This window comes from Oryzias melastigma, linkage group LG2 (genome assembly GCF_002922805.2).
Source record: "Oryzias melastigma strain HK-1 linkage group LG2, ASM292280v2, whole genome shotgun sequence".
NCBI classification, from domain to species: Eukaryota; Metazoa; Chordata; class Actinopteri; order Beloniformes; family Adrianichthyidae; genus Oryzias; species Oryzias melastigma.
Window position 1 is genome coordinate 8,523,624 of NC_050513.1, and position 23,887 is coordinate 8,547,510.

A 23,887-nucleotide genomic window follows, 5' to 3' on the forward strand; every position below is an offset into this window, starting at 1 on the left:
GTGATCTAATAATTGTAAAATAAACTTGTTTTTAACGACTCCTGACATGACACTAAATTAAGAGATCTTATGTGTTTGATCAATCCTGCAACATGTACACATTCTGAGTGAAATGATGATTAAATCTATTATCAGAACTGTTTATTTTAAGTTTACATGTTATTATCTTCTGCTGCACAGCAGTACCTATAGTTTCTGTTCAGAAGAAATGAGAAAATAATATAAAAATAACTGCAATATATTTGCTGCTTTAGAACAATGTTTTTAAGACTTAATTTTAACTTGAAATGAACTTCTATGTGCTGCAGTCAGATTAAAATAAATCAGAAATTCTGTACAGCCTATGAAAACATACCACCGTTATGGTTTAACTATTGTGTACATTATGTATATGTACAATATTTATTAGAAATATTTAAATGTTCCTCACAGTTAGTTTCAATACTACAGTTAATACAAAAAATAATGAAAGTTTAATTTGAACTAACTAAGATTTAATGGGGGGGGCAAAGTTAAGGTGTAAAAATCTGAAGTCCTAAAGCTCTTTGCAATAAAGATTTATTTGATTTATATTGTTTTTAATATCATTATCGCACAAAATGAAAAAACGATATCGCAATATGAAAATTCCCATATCGCCCAGCCCTAGTTTGTTGTTTTGTTCGTTGAATTGGTTTTCTTCCCAGTTTAATACAATTTATGACCTAAAGTTGAAAATATTGATATTACTTGACTATTCTCCATTTTGACCTCTGACGTTTAGCTTCTCATCTCTACAGACTTTCCCACAAACGTGTTTTCCAAACCGTTCGAGCCATCAACTCCTCGGCCTCCCGCGGCGCCTCTCCTGTCGCTCCGATCCCCGGTTCTGGACACAGCTCTCTGGTGATGACGGCACAGCCTTTCCAGTCCTGTCAGAGGTCAATACGAAGATTCCAACGTAAATTGGATTTTAAGAGTAAATTTAAAAAACTTCACATTATGTATCCAAATTTTTTTTTAGGGAGGAGGAGAAAATGGGTCAGCCAGGCTCTCCGGGGGGAAATGACCTCACCAGGGCTCTCCACCGGCTGTCCCTGCGGCGACAGAACCTCCTCTCTGAGCGAAACTTCTTTCAGACGGAGCAGGAAAAGAAACTGCGGGCTCTGGGTGAAGCAGAGGGGGACGTGGAGGGAAGCTGCTGCAGCTCTCCAATGGGCAGCGCTCTCTCCTCCTTCTCCAACCTGTCAGAGCTCTCTGTCAACTCCAGCGTTTTTAAGACCTTTTTGCCCGAGAAGCTCCAGATCGTCAAACCCATGGAAGGTACCATTCAAACCCAGTGAAATAAATCACCTGAAGACACTAGAGTTAATCTTTGAAACTTTTGAAAATGTATCAATATGGTAGAAAAACAGAAATAGTTATGTTAGTTTAAATGTTAGTTTTATTTATTTAAATTAACCCTATAATTGCACAGATATCTCTGTGAAAAGCGAACTTTAAAGTTTTATTTTAAATTTGATCTTTAGTTGTTTGAAAAAGTATCCTAAATCTTCAAAAAAGTTGAACACTTACATAAATGAATATTTTCCTAAGCAAAAAAAAATGTTTTTTTATGTTTTTTTTATTTTTTTTTATTGAAATAACAACAAAGTTAAGAATTTATAAAAAGATCAGAGTTGAAAAGTTTGTTTGCAGAGTGGCATTTAGGAAGTATGGCAATACAATTGGGTCAAATTTATTGCCTTGTTTTTCTGAAATTTTTAAACTAGAAAAGTTGCATTACCAGGGATAAACCTAGAGTGAAGGCTTTTTTCTGAAAGTTGTGGCTGAAGCTTTTTGCTGAAAATGGTGATGCAATTTACTTTAATTTTTAAATACAATACAAATACATGCCAACTTTCAAAAAATATTTAGTGTGTTGCTAATATACTAGCTAAACTCCAAATTAGCCCCAAAAACCTCAGTAGATGCCAAATTAGCCAAACAAAGCTAGCACTTTGCTAAAATACTAGGTAAACTCCATAATAGCCCAAGTTTTCTCAGTAAACTAAATTAGCTAAAAACGTTAGCCTGTTGCTAAAATAGATGCTAAACTTTAAATTAGCATAAAAACCTCAGTTGATGCCAAATCAGTCAAAAACGTTAGCCTGTTGTTAAAATAGAAGCTAAACTCTAAATTAGCATAAAACCCTCAGTTGATACCAAATTAGCCAAAAAAGCTAACACATTGCTTAAATACTAGCTAAACTCCAAATTAGTCTAAAATTCCTCAGTAAGTAAAATTAACCAAAAATGTTAGCATGTTGATTAAATAAAAGCTAAACACTCAATTAGCCAAAAACCTCAGTAGATATCAAATTAGCCCAAAATGTTAGTATGTTGCTAAAATTTTAGGTAAACTCCTATTTTTTTTTTTAATTACTATAAAATATTTAATTGCTCAATATTTCAAAATGAATACCAAAAATACTAGTAGTAATTTCCTGAACAAGCTGAACATTTTTTTTTTTGTGCTAAGGCTCCCTGACGCTCCACCACTGGCAGCAGCTTGCCAAACCTCACCTAGCCACTATCCTTGACCCCCATCCGGGGGTCGTCACCAAAGGTTTCCGACCGCTGGCTCAGGACGCTGTGTACCGCCTGTCTGACATGGAGGAGGACGAGGAGCGGGAGGATCACAGGGGAGTTGCTGTGCTGGAGAAGGGAGCGACGGAGCAGGGTAAAGAGGAAGATTATGAGGAAGAAGAAGGCGGGATCACCTTTAGGGTTCGATGTTCGTCGACGCCGGAAGAGAAGAAGGACCGAAAGTTTTCTGGTGCACCTCTTCTCAGCCCGCCTGTCACCCCAACCTTACCAGGGTCCTCTTCAATCCGATCAGACATTGGCACAACGGCGCGTCATGTGACCGAGTCCAACTTTTTGGCTCAACCCACGTCAATAGCCTCCACACTAACTCAGAACCTGGTTCCTGCTTCCACATCATCTTCTTGTGGTAGTGTATCATCTCTTAAGACATATGATTCCTTCTGGTTGAACTTGAATTTCCTCCCTAACTTTGTCTCTTCAGTCCAAAACCCAGGGAAATGTCAGAGCTCCACCTTCTCCACCTACACCTTCACCACCTGCCGCATTCTCCACCCTAGTGACGTGACACAAGTCACTCCAAGGTAAGCAAGATGTGGGGCACATGAGGGTTACGTCGTTCTCTACAAGTTAAATTCCTAAAGTTGACATCATATTTTGTAGGGAGGAGCGATATATCTGCGCGAGTATCGTTATCGGATAATCTTTGCATTATATTAGTTTATCGGTATCAGTTCAATATAATGGGTTTGTTCCATAAAAGAGTAGTTGTTCATTTCTAATAAAAAGGAAATTTAACAAATTTAACTTAAATATCAATATCGGCAAATGTCGGCCACAAAAACTATCAGTTATCGACTGGAAAACTGACATTGGCCCATCTCTACTTTTTTGTGGGATGTATCCTGAAGATAATCCCAGTTTGACATGAAATAATCCAAATGGGAACAAGAAACTTGTGGAATAAATGTTCCAAGCATGAGTGGAACTTCATCCATGACAGGGATGCGTAACTCCAGGCCTCGAGGGACACATTCCTACATGTTTACCAACATACCCTGCTCAGGCATGTTCTAATTGGCTGGACACACCTGAACCAGGTAATCAATGATGAGTAGGGCTTGGATATCTGAGATCCCTCGAGGCCTGGAGTTGCCTATCCTTGATCCATGGCTTCTTTGTCTAATGGCTGCATCCTTCAGGGGGCGCCACAGTAATTTATCTGTCTCCACCATCCTCTCTGAACTCTTCCGTCACTACGAACATCTTCTTTGGTCTTCCTCTAGGTCGCTTCAACCTCAGCATCCCTCCTCTCAACATGTCCAAAACATCGTAGTTGCAGAAACTCATTTTTGTGCCTTTTGTGTTTTTCCAGTTCGCAGTCGTCCATTTTGGCCAACACACCCAGCTCCATGAGAACCGGTCCCAGCACCCCCGTGACTCCCTGTCGGCTGAGTTTGGGTGACTCCTTCCCGCCTCGACAGGCTCCTATTCCCTCAAGGGGTCTGGCCAAGCTCATCCTGGAGAGGGGCATCTCTGCACAAGTCTCTGCTGACACACCGCCTTTGACACCAAAATCCGCCCCAAGACGGCCTCTCCTCCGACTTATGCCTTCCACACCTGCGAACTCCCCCTCCGAGTCCTCTGCTCCTACCCTTGTACCGACAGAGTCCCGCCAACAACCAGCTGACAATTTCCTGGCCTCCCGACCCGCAGAGCTTTTCCTTCAGGACGTCTATGGGTTAAACCTGGGCCGAGCCCCACACCCAGACCTGCCGAGCCCCACCCAGGAAACTAAGGTCACCTCTCGCAAGTCGGGCAGGGTCCAGTCCGATCCGGTCACCGTCGGTCTCGTAGAGAGGCTGCGGCGTTTGGGGTTCACCAAGGTGCTCCACTGTTCGGAGTCTGAGGCCAGAGCCCGCCGCCAAGACTCCTCCACTTTTGTGTCGGCAAGTGGCGGTAGCCTGCTGGACGGTTTAAGGCGCAACCAAAGTCTGCCAGCAATGATCGGCGCCAGAGCTGGGAGTAAGACCCCTGCCCCACCACCTCACCCAAACTCCCTGGCTATCCCTCGACCGCCATGGGGAAACCCGAAGGAACAACGCCGTAATCTTGCCTCTAAGCCACCAAGAAGTTCAGCAAACCACTGAGGGAATGGGGCGCCCCCAAGTTAAGCACCTTTAGGCCCCAACCCCCCATTGCCTTTGGAGAGAAAAAGAAGTCAGGGAATCAATGGGTCGACCAACCCCCACCTTTGAATGACTCCCTTTTAAAGCACAATGTAACTAACAGACTGCTGAGTTCCACATCGTCCATGAGAATCTGCCATGACTTTAGGCCTTAGCTCAACTGTAACTTGGCTTTTCTCTTCTGTAGTGTTTTTGGGAGACCCTGGATGATTTGAAAACGGAGAAGAGAAGAAAGTAATACAGCATGTAGATCTAAGATGGTTCGTGGAAGTTAAACACGTCAAAGAAAGTAAGACGTCGGTCGGTCTGACAGGGTAATGCAATGCGTATCGTAGCTTGAAGGACGATGGTGATGAGTACAAGACTTGATCGTCCAGGGTCTCACAGTTCCAAGGGCTTGCTATGTAGTACTCTGGTGAAGCTTCAGCAACATCTGCCACATGAATACAAGCCTTTTAGTATTAGAGTCAAAGGATGATTAAGCTAGCATTTATTTCATGAGAAATCGTAGAGCGACGCCGTACTGCCAGGCAAATCGGACTACGCCATTAAACATGCCAGTATTAGTACTATCGTAAATGTTTCATGACTTTGCTAGTTGTCCATTGTTGCACAGATGTCCAGTAGCCGTCCATGTTTGCGATAAGGCAGCCTTTACCTTGAAGTCCCAGCATGCATCTGTCGGTATCCAGGTAAAAAGGGAATGCAGAACCAAAAAGAGACGCTGAAACAAAAGTCTTTTTCTTTCAGGTCTTTGTGTGGCATTATGTAGTAAAAGGTGTGAGGCCTTATGAGGAGGCAAGAACTGTTCTCATCCTGTTGAGCCATGTTTGTTTTCTTTTGCACAGATGCTCGAATCACTAGTTAGGTAAATAAAATCCCTTCAGAGATCCGTCTCAACAATCCACCATCGTCTCAGGCACCCTATTGTTAGTTTGAGATGGTTAGGATACAAAAACACACAGCATCTAGTTTTGTTATGCATTTCCAATACTGGCCAGCAGATGGGAGTGTTTCCTCAAGTTTTGTCTGCTTAACTAAAATCGTCTCACCAATCCACCATCATCTCAGGCACCTTATTAGTTTTCAGACTGCTAAGATACAAAAACACATTAAGAAATCGTTTTAAGGCATCCAATTTGTTATTTTCAACATATGCTCGTATGCATTTCCAACACTGGCCAGCAGATGGGAGTGTTTCCAAAAGTTTTATCTGCTTTGCTAAAATTTACGAGACGATCAAGAGATCGTCTTAACAATCCGCCCACTGTCTCAGGCACCTTATTGTTTGCCTTAAACTGCTCAGATACAAAAAGACACTAACGGATCGTTTTAAGGCATCCAGTTTTGTTATTTTCAACATATCCCTGTATGCATTTCCAATACTGGCCAGCAGATGGGAGTATATACTCAAGTTTTAGTTAAAAAAAAATCCATTGAGAGATCCATGTCAACAATCCGCGCATCATCATCATAGGATTGTTCTAGACAGCTACAACAGAAAAACAAACGTACAGATCATTTTCTGGCTTGCAGTTTTGTTATAGGAATTTTATTGTTGGTGTACACACATTCCATATATTGGCCAGCAGATGGGAGTGTTTCCTAAAGTTTTATCTTTTTAGCTAAAATCGACAAAAGACGATTAAGAGATAGTTTCAACGCTCCGCCATTTTCTCAGGCCTCCTAGGTTAGTTTCAGGTTAATAAGATACAAAAACACAGTAACTTGATCATTTTTAAGCTTCCAATGTTGTTGTAGGGTTTTATTTTGACTGTACATGAGTATGCTTTTCACATATTGGCCAGCAGGTGGGAGTGTTTCCTCAACTTTCTGCTCCATAAACCCTCCAACCTTAAAACTGCATTTTGAGTTCAACCTGCGCTTTAGTAACACATTTAAATCCCATAGTCTATAAATAGATGCTTCTGTTTAATATTTATAGGTGTGAACTAACATTTTATTATAGGTTTTAATGTATTAAACATTTTTGTTTGTGAAGGAAATTCCTATTTTTGAACAAGAGAAACATCTCAGTTGTGGTGTAAGAAAGCCTCAACATGAGTTTTTTTGTTGCTCCTTTAAATTTGTAATATTTCCAATAAATCCAGAAAGTTCTGTTAGTCATATTGAATATGGACAGTAACTTCCTCATGTCTTGCTTCTGTGCTCTCACTGCTATTATGAAGTTGCCTTTTTCATAAATAAAATATAAGAAACTAAAGGACTATCCAATGTTTTGTCTTCTTGTATGAGCCAAATCTGTAGTGAGTTGTGTAAGTTCTAACGATTGTGTGTTAAAAAGTGCGTCCGATTGGACTAATAAAGCTCAATCGGCATTAAAGTCTCCTTCTATCTCACAAAGGACAGATTTTGATGCTATCGGAGCTTGACGAGAACTGGCCAAGGGCGAAGTCGAGACCCACTCCGACTCCGCTCCCCACCCCGAAGACGGCATACACCGGCTGGGTGAAGTTGGCCCTGAAGGTATGAAGGGGCACCATGCTGTCCGCCACGCTGTAGAACCCCAGCGTTCCGGAGATCATGTCCAAGTAGATGCCCAGACGGGGGGAGTAGGTGACCGGGATGTCCTTTTTCTGGTTGTCGTGCATCGCAGAGCAGCAGGTGTCTGACAGCTCCAGGGTCCAGGACTGGGCATTGTAACCGATGCCCGATCTGGCATCCGATCCCTTCCTGCTCAGCGAGCTATAAGCCACGCCCATGGAGGAGCCCCGGCCTCGCCAGTCCACCTCCCAGTAGCAGCGCTGGGCTTGCAGCGGGGCCTGGCACATCACCTGGGTCCAACCGTCAAACCGCTGTGGGCTGTCGGGGTATGGCTGCGACGCCCCCTGCAGGGTGGCTTTGGTGTTACCCTCAGAGAGGACTAGCCGTTTGTGGGCGGTGTTGGGGTCAAGCATCAAGTTGACGGCGTCTAACAGAAGACAAAAAATAAATAGGAATCCTGGAATTGTTGGGGAAAATGTTGGTGTTTTGTCAGTGAGACTCACATTGCAGAAACTCTTCTCTGGACCTCGGTTCTGGTGCCTGGATGCTATCAAGGTTAATTTCTCGCACTAGAAAGAAAAAAGTAAATTATTTTCCTTTGTAGTATATATGTTGGAGGTAATATGCTACGTCAACTTACATGCAGGGAAAGCTGGTGCCTGGATCATGGCGTCTGGCATTGGTGTGTCCAAAAAGAGGCTTGGGTTGACTGACCAACGAGAAGTCTCCATTAATCAAAGTAAATTTAAAAAAGAATGATGGTGATTTCACAAAAAATAAAACTTACTCTCTGTTGGAGTCTCAGACAGAGCAGCCATTCCCCCTGTTGAACATGAAAAAGTGACAAATGTTTCAGTAAAACTTATTCTAGTTCATGTCAGGTATAGGGTCATCCAAAGTCCAGTTCTTGTTCTTGACTTTTCTAGATGGAATCTAATATGGGTTTGGGCAACAACCCTGGCCATAAAAGCGTGGGCTAATATTAAATTTGAGTAAAAAGTTAGCATTCTGATGAGGCTTTCTAACCTGTTTTTGGACACTTCAAGTATAAATCATCAAACTTCCCTTTGACCAAATAACTAGGGCTGATTATTGGCAATAATTTTCAAAATCAATCCAGTTCACCAGAGCCTGGATTGATTCCAATTTTTTTTCAAATCTTTCAATCCTCCAATTCAATTCAATTTTGAGTTTACACATTTAGAACCATTTGTTTAGAAATACATTAATAATCTATATATGTTATTAATCTGATACAGTTCACAGACTGTAAAATTAATTGTGAAATTATGAGATTCTTAATTCTATACAGTATTACACGAATTCTCAAAAGGAGAAGCACCAACAATTGTTCTGTCTTTTCTGGAAGACGTTTCAGTTTGGCCACTAGGTGGCAATTGTGCTATAACAGCACACCTAATTCCAGAAGAAGAAGACAATGCGAGCAAAAAACTGTGTGTTTGGACCACAACGTGTTGCTTTAAAAACATTTCCTTAAAAGAATTAAAATTAAATATATAAAGATGTTCATTTAGTTAGTCAGCAATGTATGTTTAGGTTGACCGAGTGCTAGCATTAGCCATCCTATGGGAAATCCCATTATATGTTAGCATCAAGCTAGCGCACTTTAGATTAGCGTTAGATCGACCTTTACTTTTATGGATCCATTATTGATCTATTAAGCTTAGATCAATTCAGATTGATTGATCGATTTTGTCAACCCGCCCCTACAAATAATCCATCAAAACTGACAAAAGTGGGGGAGGGGCCAAAGGGTAAAATTCAGCTTCACATTTGAGTCACTGGTTGTTAAAAAGCAGATGTGGCAGAAAAAATATGGAACTTATTTTCTTAAAATATTATGAAGCAGATTCCTCGTAGAACCTCAAATGGAACTAAAGAAATTTTCAGTTCAGACTTCAACTAAAACTTAAGAGCCAAAATTTAAGTTTAATCCCTTTTTTTCCAAGGATATTTAGAAGCTTAAAACGAACAAAAACTAATGTTTTCCTCCCTTCAAGTCTTAAAAGTTAAATCAGCTACAGGTTTTTATCTGACTACCAGACTTACATGGGTTGGCGGCAGACGGCGGAGGGTCTTGAACCGGGGTGGCCGGGGTGGTGCCGCGGCGGTGGGAGCGAAACAGGCTGCTGATAGACGCCATCCGGCTAAAAGCTGTCAGCAACAACAAGAAGGAAAGTTTACAAACATGTGTACCAAGTGTCTAATAGGGTAGGGGGAGGGGCGAGAAAGATGGTTGTACCTCCTGATCCTGCAGGTGCAGATGCAGGTGCAGGTGCAGGTGCAGGTGTGACCGCAGGTGTGACTAGAACCGGAGCTGGAGTTGCAGCTGGGATAACTGGACTCTGACTGGACCGGCTCCACAGAGACTGAGACTCTCTGCGACTGGGAGTCGGACTGGGTTGGAGATTTGTCTCTGTCGCTATTTGAAAAACACAAAATACCGTTAAAGGAAATCCAGTTTAATCCAGCAATGATGTTGCTTATTTATTTGGTAACACATATCAAAGTCAAGAATTATGTTAAAGTCCTAAAAATATAAGTTTTTATAAACCTTAAGATAATCTGCTACCTTAAATCAATCAGATTATAGATTCTTTTTACAAACTCTACAAATGTTCAGCTTTTTTGCTAATTTCAATCGCTTGTATTAGAAAAGTTGCTAAATAAATTTGTTATCCTACATTTCCCATGATGCAATGCGGTTCTAAAGCCTTTTTTTAGTAGAAACTTGCAATTACTGGATGTTATTTGCATAACTTTTGTTTTAATTTTAGGACATTGGTAAGAAAGAAAAACAAATCCATTAAAGAAATAAAATGTTTATTATTTTTCCCTTTAACACTAAAAAATCACACTAGAATTAAATCAATAACTAAATTACTTGTTTTAAAAAATAAATTATAAAAAAGCTATTTTTTGTTTAAAATATACACAGAAATGTATAAATTTGTCAACAGAACGTGTAAAAATATGTTGTATTTAAAGCTAGTTTTATTGGTTGTCTGTGCATTCTGTTCTATAGCAGGAATTAAAAGTACTTTGACTAGAATTGAGACAAAATAAATCATTTAATATGAAAAAGACTAATTTTAGCTCCAACAGGATATTTACCTATAAATGTTTTTTGATTTAAGTAAATATTATTTACTGTTTTTTATTAGTTTATCATATTTTTTATTTTTTGCAAAAAAGGGGGATTTATCTAGTAAATTCATTTTTCTGTTCAATTTGACCAAAATTAAGAAAAATAATAAATAAAATTAATCAGCAAATGAATTCAGATTTGACCTTTTTTTTGGTGATATTGACATGTGGTCGCCTCACCTGTCTCCCTCTCGTCTCTCCTGCGCCGGTTTCCCGCTCTGGGTGAACTGGGGTTTGCTCGATCTTCAGCATGAAAACAAGTTTTATATTCAAAGACCGACTCCAGCTGATACCACATATATTCTCTCATCTATTCAGCGTCTGTTGAAGCTCACCTCGCGTGTCTCTGCTCCTCACATCAGGAACCCTCAGGCCCAAACCTGAAAAACATGTCATTATTATCAATAAATCGTCCTGTTGGAAGTCCTCCCGACACATCTGTAGGTAACCTGTGGCGCACCTGTTCTGTCTGAACGGACTCCGACTGAGATGCTGGGCGTGGGAGCTGTTAAAAAAAAGGAAAATCAGTTATTTTTCATGTAAATGTTGCGGGAAATGGAAGTAGGAAAAACGCCTCGACAAACCTGCTGAACGGCTGCTGTTGGCGTTGCGAGGACCGAGACCAGAAAACACTGGAAAAGAAGGGAACTTTAGATCACGTGTCAAAGTCGAGGCCCGGGGGCCGGATCCGGCCCTCCGGGTAATTCTATCCACGCCTCCAGATCATTTTATTTTATTGTTATTAAAGTTATCTTGTGCTTATTTCTAACTTGTATAATTAAATATATATATATTTTTTTATGGAGAGTAAAATATTGAAAATTATTTAAGGTTTAAGTTGATTTATTCCAGAATAATATTCCTGCCTTTTTTATTAGCCATAATTAGCCTATGTTAAAAAGTTATGGTTTTAAAGTTTAAAAAAAAAGTTTTTTTGCCAGCTTTTTGGACTATTTTGGCATATACTAAGATATTTTAGGCTATTTTGGAGTTAAGCTACGTGTTGGCTGTTTTGGCTAATTTAGGTTTTGTTCTTCGTTTTTTAGGCTATTTTGGAGTTTAGCTAATATTTTAGCTGCATGTCAGCTGTTTTGGCTAATTTAGAATTTTTTACCCCGTTTTTAGGACTATTTTGGAGTTTAGCTAATATTTTAACTACATGCTAGCTGTTTTGGCTAATTTAGGTTTTGTTTTTCGTTTTTGGGGCTATTTTGGAGTTTAGATAATATTTTAGCTACATGGTAGCTGTTTTGGCTAACTTATGCTTTTTTCACTTTTAGGCTATTTTGGACTTTAGATAATATTTTAGCTACATGCTAGCTGTTTTGGCTAATTTAGGCTTTTTTCACTTTTAGGCTATTTTGGACTTTAGTTAATATTTTAGATATATGTTAGCTGTTTTGGCTGATTTACGACCCCCCCCCGTTTTTAGGACTATTTTGGAGTTTAGCTAAAATTTTTACAACATGCTAAGGCTAATGGCTGTTTTGGCTAATTAAGGCTTTTTTAAAAAGTTTTTTAGGCTGTTTTGGAGTTTGGCTAATATTTACTTGCTGGAACTTTTGACTAATTTGGGCTTTTTTCATATTTTTAGGCTGTTTTGAAGTATAGCTGTTTTTCAGCTGTATGCTAGCTGTTTTAGCTAACTTAGGCTTTTCTCACTTTTCAGCTATTTTGGATTTTAGTAAATATTTTAGCCACATGTTAGCTGTTTGGGCTAATTTAGAATTTTTTTACCCCGTTTTTAGGACTATTTTGGAGTTTAGATAATATTTTAGCTACATGCTAGCTGTCTTGGCTAGCTTAGGCTTTTTTCACTTTTAGGCTATTTTGGACTTTAGTTAATATTTTAGATACACGCTAGCTGTTTTGGCTAATTAAGGCTTTTTAAAAAAGTTTTTAGGCTGTTTTGGAGTTTGGCTAATATTTACTTGCTGGAACTTTTGACTAATTTGGGCTTTTTTCATATTTTTAGGCTGTTTTGAAGTATAGCTGCTTTTTCAGCTATATGCTAGCTGTTTTAGCTAACCTAAGTTTCTGGGGGTTTTTTTGTTTTGTTTTGTTTTTTATAATTTAGGCTAATATGGCATTTAGCCAATATTTTACCTGGCCGTCAACTTCAATGTTTTAATTTCAGCATCTTCAGCTTTCAGCACTAGCATCTTCATCGGCCAAATTCAGCTTACAGCATTCACATTAGGTAATGCTTTATATCTAGTTCATAATTACGTTAAAAAGTTATGGTTTTAAAAATGTAGTTTTAGAGTGTTCAGTAAATGTTTATCCTGTTCAGCCTGCTACCTATGGTGTGCTTTGGATTTTGTGCGATTGAGTCTAACCTCCCTGCTTTATAACCTTGAACTCTGCAGTTTATTCAAGTTCAGGCGGTAGACTCACGTTTTAAAATCCCCGTTTTGGCTCCTCTGTTCCGGTTGGCTGGATAGGATCAAGAATCGGTTAAGACAAACCACCACAGCAGACCTTACGACGTCCAGAGAAAAGCAAGAAACTTACATTCTTTCAGCGTGAAGAGCGTGGTTTCATTCACTAAAAGAGAACAAAAAGACGTTCACTCGGCTGAGGGAACTCAAAACCCCACGAGAGGACGCGGTTAGCAGACCTTGTTTGATGATCTTGCCCAGCTCCTGGTTGCACAGATCCTCCACTCGCTCCCTGAGGGCCAGGATGGCGCTCCGAACGGGCTCGTAGGAGGCCTCTGCGTTGACGAGCACGACCGGAAAGTCCCCGACCTCCAGAGGGGTGGACATGGAGTCGCACGTCTGAGGGAGAAACGGAGGTTACAGAGACCTTCTGGAAACCGTTCAATAGTAGCGAGGCTTAAGATTCCTTAACAACCAAGATATAAGACATCCGTAATAAAAAGATTCCTTATAACAAGCTTTATTAACACACTTACTAACATGTTTATAGGGCGTTAGTAAGACATTTATTAGCATAATAAGCCTAATAAGGTTCATAAACATCTACAGTGTGACCATTGTCTACAGAGGCCATATTAATAAACTGATTACAAGCTTAACAAATATATTAACTATCTTTTTGACATTATATTGAGTGTTTTTTAGCACTGAGTAAGACATCTGAAAATCCTTATAAATATACAATGAAGGCTTATAAGGAAGACCAACCCCATACCATGGTTTTAACACCACTGTGTTTCACTATAGGAAGTTTGTATCCATTCAGTTTACTAAAAGACATTTTCTTTTTTTTTTTTAACCTTAAAACCACAATTTCTCTCAGCTGTATTTTTTTAAATAATTATTTTAGGAACATCCTTCTGCCTTGTTTGTGACGGCAATAATCTCGTCTTCTAACATTCTGGACGCTTCCTAAAAATATACGGTGAAGCAGTCGTTTGAAGGCCGCATCATAGTGGAATTTGGATTGCACTTTGCGGATCTGTTTAGATAAAATACAATAGTTTCACAAAGTTCAAAGTAGATTCAATATGTCGTCTATTTCTTGTCATTTTGATGATTATAGTTAACAGGAAATAGAAGCTTTAAATTCTCAGAAAGTTGTGAGAAATGTGGATGTTTGTAACTTCTGAAAACCTTTAAATATTCTTCTTTCATTAGATGATGTAATCATGGGAAAGACTTTGCAAAAAGGATAAGTCTTTGTTATGGAAGCTGGTTATTCAAGAACTGGATCCAAGAATGGGATACATTTCAGTGATGATTTGAGCGGCCATTTCTGACAGGAAGTTGAAGATTCCAGTTTTCCTTTGTTCACATTGCCTAAGGTGACCATGTTTTTCCTGTATTTGACAATTCAGCAAAACCCTCTGATCAGAACCAGATAGAAAATCTGTGGCCTCATGTCAAGAAAAAGATGAGAAACACCGAACTCAACAATGCAGATGACCTAAAGCCAAGAAAGTCAGGCATTTTATTCTTTTTTTCCTTAATCAATAGTCCAAAATCATAAAAATGACAAGAAATATAGATTAAAACATGATTGTATTGTCTATTTCACATGTTTAATGTGTTGTTCTTATGTTTTGGGTGTCCTTGAGGTTTTAAATGAAGATAGAATCATTTTTGAATGGAGTAAAAACTGTTTATTTTCATCTGAATCATAAATATTTTTATGGATAAAGTTGCAAAAAAATGTTTCAAAGGCATTAAATAAAAAGAAACGAACAAGGGAATTACAGTAAAAGAGCTGTGAACATTAACACACATGATTAATCAAAAAATAATAATTATTAATATTATAATAATGTACAAATTAATCGAAGAAACAGTCTTTCACTTTAACTCGGCGGTTCAGGCTTCCACGGCGTGCGTTAAAACATTTTGTCGGGTATTATTCCACTTATAACATAGTCGCTTACAAAAGAAATAAATATTCAATCGGTTTTAGTATTTTATTCTTGCTATTTTTGTGGTTTATATCCCTTTTTCAAAGAAAGCAGATTATTTAATCCGTGGTCCGGAGCCATATTCTACAAATAAATTTTACCTGGTAAAACACGGCGATTAATCGTAATTAATCCCAACACAAAAGTGCGATTAATCAGATTTGTTTTGTAATTCATTGACAGCAGTAATTAAAAATAAATGTTTCGTGTGTTATTTTATATTCTAAGATAATAAGTGGTCGGCAAATAGTGAGACAAAAAAAAAAATTGTAGCGATTAATCGCGATTCATTTTTTTCCAGGTTTGCGATTAATTAGTTAATTTTTTTTTTATCGATTCCCAGCCCTAGAAATTACATATTTAATAGTTTTCTGCATTAACTCACATTTATTACCTCACACATATTGATTATAAGCCTTTTTGATCCAAAAATATTACTTATTTTCAGTTCATGTTGACTGAAGAACACAGTTTTTGTTCCTGAAATAGGAAAAAGTCCCGTTTTAGGACGGATCTGTGCTGCTGGAAGCCTCACCTGTAGGTAGTAGATGTGGTCGTCACAGCCCGACAGGTCCTTCATCTCCGTGTCCCTCTTCTTCCTCTCCCTGATCTCCCCCTCCAGGTTCTCCACCACCTCCTGGGCCTGGCCCATCTTCTCCAGGCCGGTCTGATCCAGCGCCTCCTCCAGCAGCTCCTGCAGGCGCTCCATCGACTCCTGCAGCTCCCTCACCACCGCCTCCGTCTCGCTGTGGACCCGGTTTGCAGAATTCTGCAGAAAACACAGATCCCCTCCAAATTAGGAAAAGTTCTGTGACAGTCCGAGGTAGAAACTATCCGTGAGGACCAACCTTCGCCACCTCCATGACCTTCTTCAGCTCCTTCAGCTCCTGCTCTCTGTCCTTCAGCCGCTGCTGATTATCCGCCTGGATTTCTGACAGCACTTTCTGCAAGAGACAAATCAAACCGGACATCAGGAGAGGGAGGAGCCTCCTTCAGGAATGTCGTAAGGAATGTCTTCAAACTGCCTCTAACCCTCATCGTAGACAAAAGAGGAAAAAACGACAACGTGGAAGAGAAAATCGTTAGACAAAAGAGGGCGGATCAGCCGGATCGTCCTGTACAGTTTCCAGCCGGGGCTTTTATTCTGACAGTTTGGGTGTAATAGTTTTATTTTGAAATATTTCCACTGTTAATTTCCAAATATATGTAAAAATTAAATATATTCTTCAATTTTCTTTCTGTTAAATGAAGCAAAATCCAGATTTAATGGTAAGTTACATTAAAATAAACCAAATAATTTAAACATTCAATCTCAATTTCTCAATAATCTGATTATTGTGGGTCTTTTTAGGTCAAAATTGAAGAACAAAAAAAAAAAAAAAAAAATGGCAAAATGTCAACCGATAAAATATTTTTTTTATGATAAAGTTTGACTAAACTGTTAGATCAACTTTAAAAATAATCTGACAGCCTTTATTTTTTCTTTTTTACTACTTTCAAATTATCTTATATAATATATCATAAAAACTGTTTTTTGTTGAAATTATCTATTGTTTAATTCAACTCCAGATTCTTTTTTTAACAGAAATTGTAATTACATTTTATTGCTGATTCCTTTCATCTGCATCAAAAACCACATATTTTATTCATTTATTTATTTATTTTACACAATAAATCCACAATGATCTTCAAACATGTACAAAAAGTCAATTCTGAATAGTCAATTTGGTTTTTTTTTTTAAGAATTGCATGTAATATCTCTAACTTTGTTTTATTTTGAATTGTTTTAACTTTATTGGCTGTATTTTTTTTCTTTTTACCTTAAATGTACGGCGCCTTGTTTGACCGTGGTCATTTTAAAGAGCCAAATAAATCGATAAATTAAACTAACTAATAAAAATTGGAGACCAAACCGTTTTTATGTTCTATGATGAAAATAAAAAGTGTAGAAATGACATAAAATGTTTAAAAACAACAATATTTCGAGGATTTATTCCACAATTGTGTGTCATAACTCTTGTTATGTTTGTTTAAACCCAAAAAATTCAAATCTTTTGTGTTAATTTTTGAATAAAAGTGACACTCATGTTGGTGTGAGGACTATTATTACGTCACTGTGAACAGCTGATGTACTTGGTGAGTTCCGGTCAGGTGTTTGAATGACATCAGGAAGCAGAAATTATCTAAACTGCCACTAAACAAACTGAATTTTCTGGTCAAATCTCACTTTTTGGAAAATTAGCCATTGTAAAGCACGGCAGTGGAGGTATTATGGTTTGGGGCTTAATAATTGGATTTACCTGTTTCTCTAGTCGCTGGATCTTGGTGGAGACGCACTCGTGGTCCTTGTGCTGGTTGCTGGTGCACAGCCAGCAGACGAACATCTTGCAGTGGCGGCAGAAGAACTCCTGCATGTACTTGTGCTGCGTGCAGATCTTCTCCGCCAGGTTGCTGACGGGCGCGATGAGCTCGTGCTTCTTCAGCGACTTCTTGGTCTGGTGGGGCTTCAGGTGGTCCTCGCAGAAGGAGCTCATGCACGCCAGGCAGCTCCTCACCGCCGCGCGCCGCTCCTTCTTGCACATGTCGCACAGCACGGCCGCCGTGGACAGCCTGGGTTTGGAGGAGACACCGCCGCCGCGAACGCTCCGGATGGAGTCCCGCACGGTGGAGCTTAGGGCCCCCTTCCGCAGCTGCTCCACCGCCTCGGCCAGCATGGTGTTCCTGGACAGTGGGGGCTTGGGGCAGAAGGTCTGGCGGCACTGGGGGCAGCTGTAGATCCCCTTGGGGTCATCCTTGGTCCAGAAGTCCCGGATGCACGCCATGCAGTAGCTGTGTCCGCAGGGGATGGTGACGGGGTCGTTGGGCAGGTCCAGGCACACGGGGCAGTTGAACTGCTCCTCCGTCCACAGCTTGGCACTCATGGTCGACGAGGGGGGAAAAGTGAGCCAGAGATGAGGGGGAAGCAGTGAGCTGCCGGGATTCTCAGGAGGAAATGATTCAGGTGAGAGAAGGAACAGGTGAGATGGGTGGGGCCAAAGTCACAGAGCAAGTCCGGCAGGGAAAACTGGTGTCAGCGGAGAACTTCAATGGAGGGAGGGAGGGGTGTGAAGGACCTGAGTTTCTTTAAGTCATCACCAGTTTCCCTTGGGATCAATAAAAATTATTGTCCATAAAAGTTCAAGAAATGACCACCAAAATTACGTGATCTTAGTGTGGATTTGAACCTTCAACCAGGTGATCAACAGTCAGTTATTTAGCTTGATAGGCTTCAGCTGCCTGATCTAGACCATCACAGTAATAGTCTTTAATATCACCAAGACTCAACTGAACCAGAATCTATTGATCCAGAAACGAGTTCCAGCTTCTGAAGATGAACCTGAAGAATCATCAAGTGAAGAAAAACATTTTATTTAATAAACTATTGTACCATTCAGCTGTGGATATGAACCCTCAATCTTCTAATTATTGTGTAGACCACATTTGTCGAAATTCTATCCGGCCCTCCAGATCATTTAATTTTATTATTATTGATGTCCCAATGTTATCTTGCACTTATTTGTAACTTGTATAAATTTGGCAAATCATATTTTATGGAGAGTAAAATATTGAAAGTTATTTAAGGTTTAAGTTGATTTATTCTGGAATAATATTCCTGCCTGTTTTTATTCATAGTTATGTTAAAAAGTTGCAGTTTTAAAGTTTTGAAAATTCAAGTTCTGCTAGTTTTTTGGACCATTTACTACTATTTTATTAAGCTATTTTGGAGTTACGCAGGCACAAATCAAGAATACGCACAAATCAATATTAATGCACAATCAAGAATTATGCATCCACAAATCGGAGTGAGTCTATTTTCTCTCCATAATTTAGACTTTTTTTACGTTTTGAAGGGTGTTTTGAAGTTAAGCTAATATTTACATGCTAGCTGTTTTGGATAATTTAGGCTTTTTTTAAAAAGTTTTTTGGATGTTTGGAAGCTAAGCTAATATTTACATGCTAGCTGTTTTGGCTAATTTAAGTTTTGTTTTTCGTTTTTTAGGGTATTTTAGAGTTTAGCTAATATTTCAGTGACATGCTAGCTATTTTGGCTAATTTAGGCTTTTTTCCAGTTTTTAGGGTATTTTGAAGTTTAGATATTTTTTTTCAGCTACATGCTAGCTGTTTTGGCTAACCTAGGTTCAAGTTCGTAGTTATGTTAAAAAGTTACAGTTCAAAAGTTTAAAAATTAATTTTTTCGTGTGTTCAGTAAATGTTTATCCTGTTTGGCCCGCGACCTAAGGTGTGTTTTGGATTTTGGGCCCTTGTGTGGTTGAGTTTGACACTTCTGTTGTAGACCATTGAGCTAACACACAAGTGAAAGTTGATGGAGAAGATCTCCATCTAGTGGAGGTTCATGTGAACTGCAGATGAAGTCCGAAGGTTCTGGGTTCAAATCCCAGGTTATACCTGCTTCCTGGTCCTATCATCCCTTATCTTTACTATCTGTTCGGTAATTTCTGAATAAGAATTGAGCTTTTTTATGGAATACATGAAGAAAAAAAAACACAATCCAGGATCAAATCACAATTTCTCAGTTTTTCTGCTATAACTGTTCATTAACAGTTTGTGGATTTTACAACAAAACTACTTTTTTTTAAAGATGTTTTTAAGTTGTAAATAGTGCAAAAAGATTCTTGAATGGATGATTTCTGCTGCTCCAGTGCTAGCTGCTCCACGTAGTTAAAAAAGAAGACGAGAAACATCAAAAATGTTTGAAGAATGTTCAATTTGAGTTTGAAACTTCTCAGAAAACTGGAAGTTCTTCTCTGGTTTTTCTGCACTTTTCCTTTGCTCCATCTCCTTCTAAAACCTCCAGCATCTCACTGAAAGAAACAGAAAAATAGGAAAATTTAAGAAAGTCAAAATGTATACTTTACATTTCCTTTAATCTCCATGAAATTTAAATCATTTAACAATTTCTAGGAATTTTTAACAAATCCTATCCTTTTTTTCATCTTTTCTGCACCAAGAAGTCAAAGAGCAACACAGCCATCTTCAAAACCACATTAACGGTTTTAAAAAATGATGTTTCACAAGGAGTGAAACATTCCCGGCGGAGTTTGAGGGTGCAGCTGTTGCTGACTGGGTTTTTGCAGATGTGTGTCTTGAAAACTTCTTCACCTGTTGACAAATTTCACTTTTTACTGACTGAGAATGAGAAAAAACTATGAATAAAGTTCTTTTTGTGAAACCAGCTGAACTAGATGTCCAGGATTTTTTATAGGAAAACTAAGAAAGAGGAGAAGCTTTCAGGAGCTGCAGTAAGAACATCTGCCACCAGGTGGCAGCATTTCCCTCCTAAGTTGAAGAAACGGAGAAGACTGAAAGAGTAGAGCAAATGAAACCAGAATTTCATCATGACTAAAATCATCCTGGACAGAAGCTTCTGTCAGAGCAGAATGCTGCAGTTTCAGTTTCCTCTGGAGCATCGGGAATTTAAGAAGAATTCAACCTGTTGTTTAATGCAGACCAATAACACACATACATGTACTGTAAACAGTAAACAAATTATTTTATTAAGAATAAATACAAGAGTGACTAAAAGTGGTTCATTACCCCACAAACCAAGCGGAGAAGTCACAAAGTGGCATTTCAAAAGTAATAAAAATCAATGAATAATTTTAAATACGAGTTAAAAAGCATTAGTAGTTGAAGGCACAACAAAAATGTGTAAAAAGTACAACATGCTAGCTATATATAAGCTGATACTTTGTTGGTGTTTAAGGGGAGAATTACTTCTAATGGGATTTCTGGCCTTTTTTAAAACTTTTTATTGTGTAAACAGTAAATAAAAATCAGTTTAATTAAAAACTGAAGTGTTTTAAATCTGCTTTTTATATTCATTGTGTACTGTCACCTTTTGGAAGTTTGCAGAACTAAAAACTTTCTTTATAATATTAGCTTTAGGGTTATTGTATATTTGAACTGGAGGATTCAGGTTTGTAAAATGAATCTTTTTCTTTAAATCTCTGCAGAGTGATGCTGGATCATTAGGACGGCATGACGATGAAAAAAGGTGTTTCTAACATGTTCTTGTGATGGAGGACATCAATAAAGAAAATGAAGAATAAAATTACATTTCTGACTATTTCTTTATTGAAACTGTTGTGATTCAGGACCAGATGAAAAAAAAATGCGGTTTGAAAAAGATTGTAGGTGTGACATAGAAACAACAATCGGGAAACCACAAGCTCCCCGCTCTGCTCCATTCTGATACATACACTTGTAGACAAATAGATCCATGAATGTCTTCGTTTTCCTCGCCTTAGCTGACATCTGGATCAGAACTGTGCGGCTTGATAACTCCAACATTTCTCACCATTTTTCTTGCACCGCTAACGTTAGCTTTGGGTTGTGAGGGGCTGTAAGCTAGCAGGAGAGCATGTAAACAAAGGGATGCTGGGAAATCGGAGAAGACTTATTTCCTCCCAACGGACAAACTCAGAGGCAAATTTCTACTGAGGGACACAGATTTGTTTTATTTTGGTTAAAACGACATTATTATGAATAACAACAGTAGCCGGGACAGCTCTGGCAATTCCATGGTAGCGGGTTAAAAAAATGGATGAATGTTTCAGACGAGAACAGTCCTCCATGTTGGATTTGTACTCCAGCCACTGATCAAGTCACTGAAAACGGCACGTCCTCAAAGATGAGTCCCAGATTGGTTGATGTAGCACATTGACCTCAACCAAGTTCAGATTTTTAACTCTGGATGTACTGCGATGCCCAAATTACATCAAGCTAACACTCAAATTGGACCACAAGAGCTAAAATCACGTCTGTACCATTGACTTAACATTGAAACTACATGCGTGAATCGCGTTCTGTGAACGTAGCTTAAGGTTTCTAGAGTTTTCTGACTTTCAGGAGGCAGCTCTAAAAAAATAAAAAAAAAAAGATAAACCTGCATTGCGTTTTCTTGGAAGTCACTCAAAAGTGCATTGTGAAAGTAAACATCCAATCAAGATGTGTTATTTATTTTATTTATTTATGCTATTCTCTAAATTGACACTTTTAGAAGTCGTTTTTTGATTATTTGTTCTCAGAGGCCACCATGATTACATATTTTTAAGGTTGATGTTTAGAACTTTTGACATTATTGTCATCTAAAAATATAATTTAATGATGGAATAATTGTAAAGGTTACATTTTATAGATGTTTCCACTGCAAATCAAGCTCATAAAACGATGTTAGCCAGAAATTTTCACCCCAAAAAAAATGGAAATTTTTAGAACTTAATACATTTTTTAAAATCATATTTACATATTATTAAATAAATAATTTGTTTATACTAAGATTTTTTTTAAAAGTTTTTTTTAAAGTTTTAACCTCTATGGTGGGAAAACAGCATCACCCCGATTTGTGTGTAAACGCGGTTTTGTGTGTGCATAACAAGCGATTCGTAGCTAATTTTTAAACGTGTGTGTGTGCAGTTAGTTTCAAGTTATTGTAATTTTAATTTGTATTTTTTTTTTAATTTCGTAATTTTTGTACTCATGCACAAAATGTACTGTACGAGTTCAAAATCAAGAATTATGCACGCACAAATCCAAAGTTACGCACAAATCAAGGCTTATAGACACACAAATCTGGGTGATACTATTTTCTCTCCATAAAATTCTGCTGCTGGTTCTGAATGGCGAAAATGGCTCCATCTGCTGGACAACTAAAGTATTACAGATTCAGTTCTCCAAAACTAAATGAAAAGGGAATATATTAGTGTTGAGACTACATTAATATAGAACAAAAAATATTTCTCCAATTAGTCATCTTTTGTTTGTAACTTCAATTAACTGAGTTAATTAAAATGATACATGTTTAAATGAAAATCTTTTGGATTTACAAACATTTGTTTTTACCTGCTGACTCACAAATGCTGCAGAAAACACTGTTTTTTTTTTTTAAATGTTCAGGCAGAAATTTCCCATAAAAGGCTTCCAGGTGGAGAAAAAGTGTTTGCTTTCGTGGAAAATTGCGATCTTACCCCCCCAGGATGTCCTCCAACAGCATTAGAGCCACATCTTACAGCCGCTCCACCGGCACAGACGCCATTTATGGCTCCATTACAGCTGCTGGGAGGGCATCGCTGCCGAGCCGAGGAGCAAACTCGATGCCTTAGAAGAGAAACTCAGGAAGAAAAGGAAACATGAGTGTCTCCGAGCAACGAACGTATTCAGTGACCACCAGAAAATTGATATTAGATTGTTGGAAAGTTGAAGATGAAATACAAACAAAACCCATAGCTCCAGTTCAGTTAAAACTTCCTAAGTTCTCGTTTTGTTTACCATAATTTTTTAATTTTAAGGAGTATTTTTGTAAAAAAACATTTTTTTTAATGATCAACAATGAATTTATAGCGTTTGCTGATAAATAGACTTAATTATACTAATATGGTGCAGCTGGTCTAGAATGTTCCCTGTTCTGTCAGCATTTACACTTGAACTAACAGTGGTATTTATGTTTTGCTCCCCTTCCAAGTTTTCAATATGTATTTATTTGGATTTAATTTATTTAATAGCAATAAAACGAAATTGTTTCAGCCGAATTTGTTTATGGAAACCCATTTTAATTAAACTATTTACAATTTATTTTATTTTTCATATTAATGCTAAGACTTTATGTCTAAAAAAAGTACTATTTGAGCAATAAACATTTTATCCAACACTGCACAGTAAATAATATATATATTTTTAACTTAATAAAAAATATTAAATAAAAAAAAAACGATTTTTGTCTTAAGTTTCATTAGGTTTAAAAAAAAGTTAAAGTTAACAATTTTTTAAACTACATTAAAAAAATAACCTGATTAAAAAACCTTTTTGTTTAAACTAGTAATAATAATAATAACTTTTTTTTAAATCAAACCGGAAGTTAGCAGCGGGCCCGCCGTTCGTCGAACTCAGCGCTCTGTGGAGGCTCAAAATGTCGGAAGAACCTCCTAAACCAGTGGTCCCCAACCTTTTTGGGGCTGTGGACCGGTCAGCCAGTGTGGAATTATTCCGCGGCCCGGGGGGGGGGATTAAAAAC

At 38.3% G+C, this 23,887-nt stretch overlaps 2 protein-coding genes and 1 long non-coding RNA gene across 5 annotated transcripts in view; 2 read left to right on the forward strand and 1 right to left on the reverse strand.

Annotated features, from left to right (window-relative positions):
* The window catches only part of trak2 (trafficking protein, kinesin binding 2), a 20,900-nt gene extending 13,922 nt beyond the window's left edge, over positions 1–6,978 (forward strand). For both annotated transcript variants that reach the window (XM_024294367.2, XM_024294370.2), the window contains 5 exons: positions 780–920; positions 1,004–1,302; positions 2,501–2,974; positions 3,050–3,149; positions 3,941–6,978. In XM_024294367.2, coding sequence (XP_024150135.1) covers positions 780–920; positions 1,004–1,302; positions 2,501–2,974; positions 3,050–3,149; positions 3,941–4,715 — 1,789 coding nt within the window. In that variant the 3' untranslated portion in view covers positions 4,716–6,978. The remainder of the gene's footprint in view (positions 1–779; positions 921–1,003; positions 1,303–2,500; positions 2,975–3,049; positions 3,150–3,940) is intronic.
* trim25l (tripartite motif containing 25, like) lies at positions 6,505–18,412 on the reverse strand. The gene is made up of 16 exons (XM_024294371.2): positions 17,118–18,412; positions 15,666–15,761; positions 15,353–15,586; positions 13,048–13,207; positions 12,942–12,974; positions 12,825–12,863; positions 11,012–11,059; positions 10,888–10,932; positions 10,763–10,807; positions 10,608–10,670; positions 9,523–9,702; positions 9,330–9,434; positions 8,047–8,082; positions 7,900–7,968; positions 7,763–7,828; positions 6,505–7,686 (listed from the first exon to the last, which is right to left on the reverse strand). Exons 1-16 carry the CDS (start codon positions 17,736–17,738, stop codon positions 7,112–7,114), a joined length of 2,415 nt encoding a protein of 804 aa, XP_024150139.1. The 5' UTR covers positions 17,739–18,412; the 3' UTR covers positions 6,505–7,111.
* LOC112160044 lies at positions 12,579–16,203 on the forward strand. Of its 2 annotated transcripts, none has more exons than XR_004949224.1 (2): positions 12,579–12,627; positions 15,440–16,203. It is a non-coding gene; the product is annotated as an uncharacterized LOC112160044 (long non-coding RNA). The 2 variants fall into 2 exon arrangements; XR_004949223.1 differs by lacking the exon at positions 12,579–12,627 and adding an exon at positions 13,363–14,332.
* Positions 18,413–23,887: the final 5,475 nt, after the last annotated feature.

What these genes read in the sequence shown, in the direction of transcription:
- trim25l (XM_024294371.2), bottom strand. Translation starts at nt 17,738, where the DNA reads ATGAGTGCCAAGCTGTGGACGGAGGAGCAGTTCAACTGCCCCGTGTGC. An exon ending in GTCTGAGACTCCAACAGAGA is followed by an intron (nt 7,969 to 8,046) that starts GTAAGTTTTATT and finishes CTCGTTGGTCAG; the next exon opens with TCAACCCAAGCCTCTTTTTG. An exon ending in GGCACCAGCTTTCCCTGCAT is followed by an intron (nt 7,829 to 7,899) that starts GTAAGTTGACGT and finishes TTTTCTTTCTAG; the next exon opens with TGCGAGAAATTAACCTTGAT.